The sequence below is a fragment of the Amia ocellicauda genome, chromosome 4 (assembly GCF_036373705.1).
Source record: "Amia ocellicauda isolate fAmiCal2 chromosome 4, fAmiCal2.hap1, whole genome shotgun sequence".
Taxonomy (NCBI): Eukaryota; Metazoa; Chordata; class Actinopteri; order Amiiformes; family Amiidae; genus Amia; species Amia ocellicauda.
Window position 1 is genome coordinate 48,620,890 of NC_089853.1, and position 12,213 is coordinate 48,633,102.

At 38.1% G+C, this 12,213-nt stretch overlaps 1 protein-coding gene across 2 annotated transcripts; it reads right to left on the minus strand.

Moving 5' to 3' along the window:
• Positions 1–1,759: 1,759 nt before the first annotated feature.
• LOC136748684 (translocon-associated protein subunit alpha) lies at positions 1,760–9,906 on the minus strand. Of its 2 annotated transcripts, none has more exons than XM_066702651.1 (9): positions 9,748–9,906; positions 8,032–8,159; positions 7,540–7,633; positions 6,147–6,274; positions 5,286–5,420; positions 4,421–4,497; positions 3,792–3,870; positions 3,595–3,688; positions 1,760–2,823 (listed from the first exon to the last, which is right to left on the minus strand). In XM_066702651.1, the coding sequence occupies exons 1-9, from the start codon at positions 9,818–9,820 to the stop codon at positions 2,759–2,761; spliced, it is 873 nt and encodes a 290-aa protein (XP_066558748.1). In that variant the 5' UTR covers positions 9,821–9,906; the 3' UTR covers positions 1,760–2,758. The 2 variants fall into 2 exon arrangements, with proteins under 2 accessions (XP_066558748.1, XP_066558747.1); XM_066702650.1 differs by having other exon boundaries at positions 6,147–6,295.
• Positions 9,907–12,213: the final 2,307 nt, after the last annotated feature.

The window sequence follows — 12,213 nt, forward strand, 5'->3', positions numbered from 1 at the left end:
TAGAAATAATTTTATATGCAAGGTGTACAATATATATGTTCTGTTGGATTTTATGCAGATAAGTGTAATCTGAATCCAAGCAGGGGCCAACTGCACACACGACATAACCTTGTGTCAAGAGCTCATAAACAACATACTTTGTTTCTGAAATACTAAGGTTTTAGTTTCACTTAACCTGGAGTAGCTCTTTACAGGATTTTGCTCAAGATGATTCATAAAACTATAATGGTTTAGTTAAAAAAAATACATATTTTGTGTTTTCTCCCAAGTATTATTTATAACAAACTTCTATTTAACCATTTAAACCTGGAAAAAGTCAACAATAGTACAATAAAGAGGTCTAAGGCAATCCAGGTGCAGAGGGCCCATGACTCCAGAATGTGACCTTAACTAATATTATGTACTAATAACTGGTGTGAGAACTGATTTTATTGTATAACCCACAACACACAATACCTATGAAGTTACATATTTTGTTAATTCAAGAAAACTGGACTTAATGTATGGGAGAGTTTTATGAAAGGGGGAGCAAGTGGAGCAGTATGGATAACTCGGCTGAGCCTCAATCCAGCTCTGCTCCGGATCCAGAGCACAACTAACGGTGCACAGGTAACCCTAAGGCGAGGTTTTCATTACAACACCCAGCTGGACCCCAAAAAAACAACAAAAAAACAAAAAGGGGGGTGGGCATTTACTCCAGGACCAGGTCTGAGCTGTGCTATAAGGTTTCTGCTCACTTAACCTAAATTGGGTAAACTGTGGTTGCCACCTAGCGGTAGTGTGGGTAAACAGGGATTTGTCATATAATAAACTGGGCCTTATATACATCCCACCTATAACCAAACAAAAAGGAGCACACATTTTTCCCCCCAGATTGTAATTTTATTGTTACACTGACAGCATTGAGAAGACTGCAGAAAAATCACATCCAAATTTAACAGCTGGGACTGGAGCAAACAGCACTCAGCTGTCCAAAAATACTGAACAGAACCTCAGAAATCAATTGCCATCTCTAAGCCTTCAGCCATCTGTAGGACTTGTGTAAAAAATTATCTCTGATGTAAAGATCGGACTCTACTTCCTGTACACACACTAGAATCAAGGGTCTTTATCACTAGTCCTTGACAGATAAGGAATTGGCTCTTGCTCCCAACCTCTTGGGTATTAGTGTGAACCAATTTAAACCCAATTACACTGTGACAAATTCACAAAGACCAGTTAAAAAAAAAATTGGGTACATATGCCAACAAACTTGAAGAAACCTTGCAATTTGTACTCAATACTAATGAAGTTAATACTGTATTAATACTGTAATACAATATTGCATTGCAATCCTGAAAATTCACACCTAATTCCATTCAAATTAATCACTTTTGTGTTAGAGATATTAAGATTCTAGAGTGCCTGGATGTGAAGATTTGACACTATTCGGTGTGCATTGCAAGAGCGCCTGATCAACCAGACCATCCTGCAGATTTACAGTGGCAGTGCCCACTGACATGCAGACCATACAAAATACTACCATGCTTCCACCTTGGGTTATCAGGACTAAAGTGGCTACTTCTGCTTGCAATAAATAATAATCTGGTTATCACAAACTCATGATTTATTGTTACAAAAAATATTAATTTGTTCTAATTTCAATATAGAACACACTCCATTCATTCATAAAGCTTTAATGCCAGTTCCAAATGAGATGTAGATAGAAACTTGGTAAACATGGCAGTGTGAATATGGAAAATTTGAAGATAAAATCAAGTGTCATTCAATTGATTGTCATTTATTGCTTTAGATTTTAGTCCTCAGTTTAGTAACAAACATGACTGTATTCAACACATTAAGTTTCTTGCACTGAAATCACTTATTGAAGGAATGTAATTATCAGGGGAATACAGATGAGGGAAGATTATTGTCCGAGGTGTGACATCTTCAGACCGGTCAGACTGCACAGCGATTACTTGTTTGAGAAACGACAGTCATTATGAAAAGCAGGTTTCCCTTACCAAGAATAAAATTAAAATATAAATCAATTATGTTTGACTTAATGAACTTTAGTAGGTAATGGAAAGTCAAAACAACATACCAACAAAAAAGAATTAAAAAATTAAATTAAAAATTAAAAAAGAAAAACAATGGTAGCTGTAACATGAGTGGAAATTACATACACTGGACAGAAGTGTGCATGTCAAAAACAGTAGCTGCCTTCAGGGTCACAATGTGCGCCAGGGTTCAGCTCATGGTAGAAGCACGTTATTGCATTTTAATCTAATCACATCCAGAGGTTAGCTGATTCTCACCAATTGATCCCAAAACTCCTGGAGCAAATGTATACCATTTCTAGCCACCAACAGTAACTGATTAGACACTTGAAAGTAAAGTAGTGTATGCAAGAATTTCTCTAGAAGTAAACCTCCCCCAAAGAAAAAGACAGTTTGTATTCCTATGTAATCACTGCTGTAGCCACATAAAAGCTAGGCTTCAGAACCTACATGTCCATTTTCAATACCTGTAACGGTTCTCAGGCTATAGCATGGAGTGGGTCTCTGGGAATTAAGTTTAGGGGACAGAAGCAACAGGCAGTCTGAGACGCCACAGACTACCTTCCTTCAGAACCCTTCACTGTGGTCAATGTGACAGTGTAGCAGGGGCAGAGATCAAAGGGGGGCAATGGATGTGATGTGGTCAGGTTGGGGAGCTCCACTGTTCCCAGCATGCGAAGAGGCTGGAGGTGTAGAGGAAGGGTGGGGATGGGTGAGATCTATTGGTCGGTGCCTGCAGCCCTCTTGGTGCGCTTCCTGGGAGAGGCTTTGGGCGAGGCCTTGTCTACAGGGAGAGACGCAGAGAAAGACCATTTTCAGATCTCACACAAACAACCAATCAGTATCAGAATGTTTTATTTCACACATGTTTGATGATAACAATACTAGCCTTTTAGAATGAAACATCTCTTAAATGTTTCATTCTGCGATTTGGCTACCTCAATACAATACCCTGTATAAGATCACGATGTTTGATATCACGATCATTTGGATTTGGACTTACTAATGCATGGTTGAATGCCTGCAGTTTAATTTGTAAATGTATTTTCTGTTGTAAATAAGTTATTTACATAAGATGATACATAAATAGTGTCATTTGTTAAAAAGGTCATTGCCATGGAATTTAAAACTAAGGAACTTAGTATAAGAAACTTTTCTGTATCTCATATAAGAGAGACCGGTTTATGCAGGGATGAGTAAGGAAAACTTGTTTCTCAAAAACTTACAGTATTGTAAAACAAAATAAATATACTTTTATCAAGGCATATTTCTTATTACAAGGTCAGATGTTTATAAATGGAGGGCGTCTTAAAAGTGCTATTCGTTTGCAACTACTACAAGCTTAAAGCATTGTAAAGTATTCAAAATTTCAAAAGACATGTTTCAATCACTTCAATTAGGATTATATTATATATGCCAGGCTGAGTTCATGTCTCTTTAGACTCCACAGCTCTGTAATAAATGACTGCTTTGAGATCCTGACTTGGGCCTCTTTAAGTCATTGTATTTATGACTGGAACTGGACTAGACATTGGAACTGGACTGAAGTACTCACTCATGACGTTGAGGGTCTCCTGGGGGATCCAGCTGATGTCCACATCATTCAGACCACCGGTGCCCGTCTCCACCTTCACTGGCACTCTCTTCCTCTGCTCAACATAGGCATAAAGATTAAAGACAGCCATTGACAATCAAGAAGAGTAATACGATGACAAGTGCCCACTCCAAGCCCCATACAAAACTTCTCCATACCGTTCGGGCCTCCAGCACCTGGTACAGTCCAAAGCCGAAGAGCACCACCAGTCCAGACAGGAAAATGTACATGAAGATCCTGACGAAAAGAGTAAAGATCACCACCGCTCAGTCAGAAAAAACATACCAATACAAATGTGTCATTAAGGTTCAAGACCTAATAAAAAGATCATGACAACTTATTATTTTTTTTATTTTTTTACAATCGTAAGAGCATTTTTGTTGTATTGCTTTTGAAATTGGCAATTTGTAAGCAAATTAGCATAGTACCAGGATACAGGAGAGAAAAATATGATGCATAGCTCAATACACACTGCTAACCAATCTATTTTTCTCAATGTGAGTCCATTTCTCAATAGATCTCACAGGAGCCAGTAAGTCACAGGGAGGAACTGCTGTAAAACTAATCAAGGAAACCTTAAAAGACTTGAGGCCACCCAACACATGCACTGATTGGTGAATCCCAGTCATTCAGCTATGACTGCCCAGATTGGAAACCTTGGAGTGCTTATTGTATCATCTACATCTATATAGCCACACACACACACAGTGCTGTAGACTCGAGAATATACAAATAACCAGGAAAGCAGTTGACAATTTAGCCCATTAGTTAAAAATGAGAGCCTCACGTTTCTCCATCCAGGCCTTCCTCCAGCTCGGTGATGGTGACCGTCTGGTTGAACACAGCTGTCTGGAACACATTGCCCTAGACCAGAGAGAACAGGATGGGATCCATTAGTTCAATGAAAGCTTCTAATCACCTTTAATGGTACCAAGTACCTTTGCGTTCTTGAAACTAGAAGTGCCAAGGCTTTCAAATTTACAGTTTCTACTTTAACATTTAAAAGAACTCTACAGAAATGTAAAGATACAGGGCCTTGTGGCTGATGTACTGAACTAATTGGTGTGCAGCCCAATTAAATGACAGTATGTTGCAACATGCCAAAATGTACCAGAGAATATAAATCAAAAAAAGAAAAATGCAAGCTGCATATATTTTATTCCTGTATTTAGAACACAAAGCAATTATTTTCAGCTTACTGTCACTGTACAGAACTGGGCTGTATAACACAGAATTTAACCTGGACAGTTTTATACACAAGAAAAGTAGTAAAGCAGGGGCAAGCAACAGAATTTGCTGTGACCAGAAGTACACAGGTATGTGAAAACACGTGAAGCTATTATGATTGTAAAGCAGTTCTGTTCAAATGGTTTATTTGCATGTAAGTGCTATATACATTTATATTCAACTGTCACTTGTTTTGTTCGCACAACTTTGTATAAATCACCATGTACCAGTATAAAAAAGGCATTATTGCATCTAAACAGTTCATAAAGCCTATGAACGTTTTAGGTGTTATATGAAGCCAGTTTGTGGCAATTTAGTTTTTAGTTTTTTTACATGTTTTTGTTTGCCATTGTGCTATATGTAAAATTTCTGTATATAAAGCATAGGAAGCTGGTATACCAGAAAGCTTTGAGACTCTCGCTCACCTCACTATCCTGGTAGTGCAGCTGAATGACCAGTCCAAAGGGGCGGCCAGCCATGGGCTGCGCAGGGATGAAGGAGTACTCAAAGGAGGCCTGTCTCTGGGGCTGGACCAGGGTGCTCAGCGGCAGAGCTGTAAACTAAAAGAAAGAGCATTCAGACACCAAACCCTTCAAGAATTAACAACTTCTGGATTCCTTTTGGGTACAAGGCACGGATGGGCAACCCAGGTTCTAGAATGCCAGCGTCATCTTGTTTTTGTTTAATCCAAAACCTATACTACTTACTTTACTCAATCTGGCTGAATTAGCCAAGGTATGCAGTGATGGATGATTTAGTGAAACCTATAAAACCTGCAGAGATGTGGCTCAGCCGGAACAGGGTTGCCAACACCTGGTATATGGGCTAGGGGCAGAAGTAATGGTTTTTGCCAGGGCTGATGGTAGGTCTTCTAGTATTTACATTAGGAAAGAATACTCTTGCTATATGGCTCCCTTCAATCAGAATTAATAGTTTTTTGGTTCTCAGATATGAGTTTCCACAAATCCTTCCCACAATGCTGATTAATCAATAGCAACTTCTCTAACCTGCTTGAAGATTAAAATCAGCATAAATTAGCATTATATAACCAGCTATGTGAAAACACCATCCAAGTAGCAGATTAAAAATATATATTCATAGCACTAGTAATTACGCCAAGCAGAAACTAGTGTAGAATCATGTGGAATAAAATAAAACTTTACAAGTTTAGCATATTCAAGGCTGCTTCAAAGCAAGCTGAAACATTATTTTCCAATATCTAAAAAACATTTGCTGATTGAGTGTGGTGGTGATTAAGAAGAGGTCTCTGATGACATTTTACTCACATTCTGAATGTAGAACTGGAAGTCCTGAGGATAGCGGAAAGAGGCCTCCAGAGAATGGATCGTGAAGTCTTGACTGCCCATATTGGTGAAGCCCACCAAGAATTTCACAATTTCATTTGCTGGGAACTCTGGATCATAAAAAGAGGTTCCTAATTAGTGAACAAAACAATAAATAAAACTCATCCATGAAATACTGATTTCTGCTGGCACATCTGGAAAATCTTAAATAGGAAAAAAAAAAAAAAAGTATTATTCAACAAAAACAAGAGTGTGGTAGGAATTAGTAGATTCAGTTTGCATATATTAGGGGAGTCTTCAATCTATAAGCTGCTGAAAACTATTATGCAGACTCATGGAAGAAGGAGCAGTAGAAGAAGCAGCAGCCACAGCAGCAGAAGACCCCTGGTCTTGACTTGACCCTGCCCCTGGAGGACCCCCTACCCTGCTGCTCTCAATTACTTAATTGAACCCATAATTAAAAGTAATTTCTTAACTCAGAGCTTTTTCATTATTTTAAACAGTATGGGCTATAAGTTAAGTACAGAATTGTAAAAATAACTTAAGGAACCAACTATTTTATTACAAATCTATTATTATTATTACAAGTCAAATCTAATCGGATTACTTCATCAGTTAAGGTTCAATTAAGTTATTGAGAGTTCGGTTGGAACAAAAATCAGCAGGGTAGGGGGTCCTCCAGGACCAGGGTTGAGTTCCGCTGCTTTAGGACTAAGGCTTTGCAGGATTAGTGTTGTCCACCACAGGTATGAATCAGGGGCAGGCTGCTCAAATCCAAGAGTGCCACATTTGTTTCTGGTTTTAATTCCATCTCTGATCTTAATCACTAAAATGAACCAATTATATGGATAAGGAAGTCAAACCAGCTGCATTGTCTAGGTCTTACTTAGTTGTATACCTATAACAGGGGTGTCTAACCCTGGTCCTGGAGAGTCTACAGGCTTTTGTTCTATCCAGATCATTAACTGCTTAATTGAACCAATTGTGTCTTAATTAGTCAAAATGTCCCCGTGTTCAAGGTATCCAATGATTGGTAATTTAGAGAGACCTGGAAAGTCTGCAGGCTTGCAGCTCTTCAGGACCAGGATTGGCCACCCCTGTACTACATTTAAACATTTCTCAAAATCAGTAAATCACAGATTATGTTGAATACATGGTAACTGACTCATTAAGCCCAATTATTAACTAAATAACGACATCTTGGCTGTTCGGGACTTGTGTTTTACATTAAAATATTTTATTATTATTTTTCTTGACACCTTTGACCAGAACCAGGTGACAACAGAACACAACTCTCCACAACAGAAGATCACTGAACACGCCCCAGAATGAAAGGTGCTGGGAACAGACCTATGGGGTAATGTTGGTCACATACCTTCCCCGGTCACAAACAGGATGGTGGTTTCAGCATCAGGGTGAGACGTCACAGCAACGCCTGTTGAATCATCCTGTGCTTCATCTTCTGAATCCTAAACAGACACTTGGGGTCAGACTCAATCTTGCCGGCACAGCACCAAACAAAGAGGGGATCAACAGTAATGGCCACCAGGCCTGTCCTATGTATAGACACTGACCATAATTGTTTTTAATGTTGGCATTAGGGTTGACCAGTGACTTACACACTAGGTCTTAATTACAGCTGCAAAGCATGCTTAACTAAACCCTGTTTGTTAAGATTAAATTATTTGACAGCTGGGACAGTGTGTTCTGTGTTGATCAGTGGCATTCTGTATCCCTCCCAGAACACATTGTCCCAGCTGTCAAATAATCCGGTCCCACAAAACAGCATATGAATAGCTGACATTGTTTTGTGGGGTTTTCCCCTGACCAAAACATTGATCATCTCAGGAACCCAGTAATCACTTACTTCAGGGACATGAGGTTCCTCTAACAGTGCCTCTTCATCCTCCTCCTCCTCATCATCATCATCATCAGCAGCACCTGCAGAGTCTGGGGAAGAGTCCTCTGGGTGCTCACTCTCTGCTGACACCCGCCCTAAACAAGAGAGGAGAAGTTATCAACAAGGCCTTCAAGCTCCTAACTTGTTGCATCAAAATATGGGATAATTGTATTAAATGAAGCATATTCTCCATTAATTGATGCATCAACTTCAGTGTTCTTCGGTGGAACACTTTTAAACGCATGGAACAAGTGGAAACTAGGGAGAAACGTGTTGTTTCATGCAGCTGGCCTCTGGTCAAGTACATTTTTCAAGGGTTACCAGGCTTATCTCCAGGACTGACAGATTAGATGGTACCTCCACTGCTGGCAATCAAACCTTGACTTTTTTTGTTTTTTAATACTCAAAACACATGAATAGGAATTCCATATTGGCATTGTCTCGTCCAGTCTGCATACATAAATCATATAAGCAGTTGAACTTTTAATTTGTATCAATTGAACAGGCTTCACGCTTCAGTTTTGCCAACATATGTCTGCATCAACTAGTCTGCAATTGCCTTAAGGCCAAACTACTATTGCTTTGTGGTGTCTGCTATATTTTTTCTATTTGGGCAGTAGATCTCCAGTCTCTGTGTCAAGCGTGTCATTTTAGAATTAAGAAATGACTGCCTATATACCCTACATTGTATCCGCCAAAAACTCAATGCATAAATATAGCACTCAGTTTATATGCATCTACGTATGGAATTAAAACGTTAGACAGTTTGCCATGCACTTTTATTCATGCGCATGTTTTACTGTAACTGTGTGCATGAGTTGATCAAGGTTAGGAACATGAGAAGCTATATTCCGCAACATGTCTCGGCTTTTTATGTCAATGAAAGTGATCGTGTGTGTAAATCTTTTCACACTCAATGTTAATTAGCAGCAGATTCACGTCGAGCAACAATTGTCTGTCTTTCCCCCTCCAGTTATCAATAGTATGCCTTTGCAATGGCAGCAGCGCTCCGCACACAGTCTTTAGGACACGTCACCAAAAAATGAACTAGCGGTGAATCAGAGCAGACTTACAGCGTGAGTCCTGCCCGGGAAAAGCCACTACCATGCACAACACTGCATCTGAGTGATAATAGTTTAAATCAGTTTCTGAAATGTGAATGCACACATACAAATCCCATCGGATTAACTCACTAAACCGATACACAGATTCAAGGTAACCGATCAGAAACGTCTTCAGGTCTCAAAAGACGTGTACTTCTAAACTGTCCGATTAGAAAGTGTTCACCAGCTTTGCGAAACAAGGATTTTGAACGTAAGTGAAAGCTAACAGACTATCGCTTGTACATGCTTCGTTTGTATTAAGAGCTATATTAGTTGAAGTCCGGGTATTTTAAACACGACCCCGTTTACACTTGAAGTACTTCAATACAAATTAAAACGCACTTTTGGAACTTCCCTGGGACATTTTGGCCACGTAGTCTCCATGATTTAGTACAGCAAACACACACAGGCCCAGTTTACTTAACAACAACGTATGATTAGTTTGCAAGAAAGCAGATGTGGTTTTTTTAAGTATATCCCCAGTCATCTGTGCCACGTCTATATAGAAAGCTCGGAAAAGTACAAACAGCTGCTGAACTGTAGTCCCAACACACAGCGCAACAGAAACCATTGAACTTACCGGTGAATCCGATGAGAGTACATGGAAATGCTAAAAGAAGAAGTAAGAGTATTTTTGGTCCAATTTGAAACATTTTCACAGTTGTCTGGAACAGTGTATCCGTCTATTCCTCTGATGTGCAGAAAGAAAGAGGGAGAAGAGCTACAGCGGAAGAGGAGAGGACGAGAGTATAAGACCCGCCCCTCAGAGTGAAGGCAGAGCAGAGCAATGATTAAATTATACATTGTATCATTCATCATTGCTTAAACATTGCAACAAAAACCCAATAACACAATCTAACTTCACTCTACAATGCAGAGAAATGTACCCCCTTTAAACCAACTTTTATTGCAGTTTATTAGTGAATCATTTCTGAAGGTTTAAATGCGACAATAACAAGGGCATTGAGGTTAGTAAACAGATTAGTAAACAGGTTAGTAACCAACCTCAAACACTGTTATCAGGAGTTACACGTTTTGGATTAACTTTAATTCTTAGCCATTTAAAAATAGAGTTTAACTGAGTATCTGAGAGCTCCAGTTTACATCAGATTTGTTATTATTTTTGAAACAGATTGTATACATAATAGTCAAATTGTATATAACAATGGGGTTTTGACTGTATATTTGTTTATTCTTGCCCTGTACTGTGATCTCCTTGTATGACAATACATCCAGCTACAACGTGGCACATCTTCAGGGTTGCGCATACACCTGCTTTGTCAGAAGAAGAAGGAAAAAAAAACATATTCAGCTGTGAGGAGGAACTGTTTTGTGTATGCAAAGTCTCACAAATCTACTCTCATTACCTGCCCCCTTTATTCCAGGGCAAGACGTCAATCACACATATTACAATTACAGTCTTTAGGTGATTGTGAGCAGCACTATTCACTTGAGGGGGGACAGTTTGTGTGCCAATTAGATCAGACAGACATTCATTTAGAGAATACACATTTAAAGTATTAGTAACTTAATACAAAGCAATACAATTAAAATCAAACTTATTAAATATGTTTGTTTTTGTCCAATGTTATAAAGTATTGCATTGATAAGGTAACACAAGCAGTTTGTCTATGGAGTCTGACTGTCATTGTGCAGCAGTGTTTATTCTTCTCTTTAAATCACCAACACAAATAGCAGGAAGAGCAAACGAACCAGACGTGTGTTTTTTAACTAGTTTTTTTTTTTTTTTTTTTTTTTACTTACACAATTTGGGGAAATAACCTTCAAAGATAGTTTTAGGATATAACAAATGTGCAGTCAGTTTGGCAATCTTTAATTCTTCCAGTTCAAGATTTCCAGAATGCACAGACCCAACTATAGCCCTGGTAAAACCTGTCCTTAATAAGATGTATTTATGGTACCTTTTGTGCCTCGCCTGGAAATTAGAATTAGGGTTAGCTAAATTAGTAATAGGCTAAAATGACTCCAAAATGTTTATTAATGTGTTTCTTATCTGTGCCAATGTTGTGAAGTCCTATGCTTGTACTCTGTGTCCACAGTGGTCTACAACGCTGGTCTTTCAGAGCCCAAACCTAATACATTTTATATCTAACACTTATTCAGTCATTTCTAAAGACTAAGAACACATGCAACCTGTTCTGTGTTTAATTTGACGGAGCATCATTTTGGAGGGCTCAAGGGTATTCAGTTGGTTCTAAATGATCTCTAAATTACTGGATTTTACAAATGCTTAATTGATGAAAATGTTTCCATGTCTTTATAAATAGATAATTTAAGGATAACCAATAAAACCTCACGGAAAATCTTCAAGCAAAGTCTTACGAAGAAATACTGCTGTATCACTATGTGTCCACCAGAGGGTGCCATGTATCTTCTCTCTTGAAAATAATGTCTTGCAAGTACTTCGTTCACATCAAAGACATAAAATACAATGTCGTCCCTTTACATCTGTGCTGTTTGAAGTCATTTCTGTTCGAGATTCAAGATTAAGACACGACTCGATACCAGTGTTATAATGTTTATGCACCTGATTGCTTTACAGTAAAACTATTTCATAATTTATGTTTTTAAAGCATTGAAAGAAAAAAAGTTAGTATAATTAAACTTGAATTGATATGGCAGGAGGCATAACAATTTAAAAATAGAAAAATATTTGTTGGACTATTCCAAAACGCATAAAAAAAATAATAATAATAATCTTTAAACAATATTTTTGAAAGATTTTTAAAAAATCAACGTGTTTTGTCCTGTTTACATTTAATTTGGCTTTTGTTAACAAAATACATTAATGTGTTGTTTGTTGATTTCACAGTAACAGTTTATGTCTGGAGACCGTAAAATGCTGATATGAACATTTAGGGTAACATATGTAGTGGTTGTAGTGATATTATTATTATTATTATTATTATTATTATTATTAGTAGTAGTAGTAGTAGTAGTAGTAGTAGTAGTAGTAGTAGTAGTAGTAGTAGTAGTATTAACAAACACTTTGGGGAATTACATATAAAACCGCCACCTGTATAGA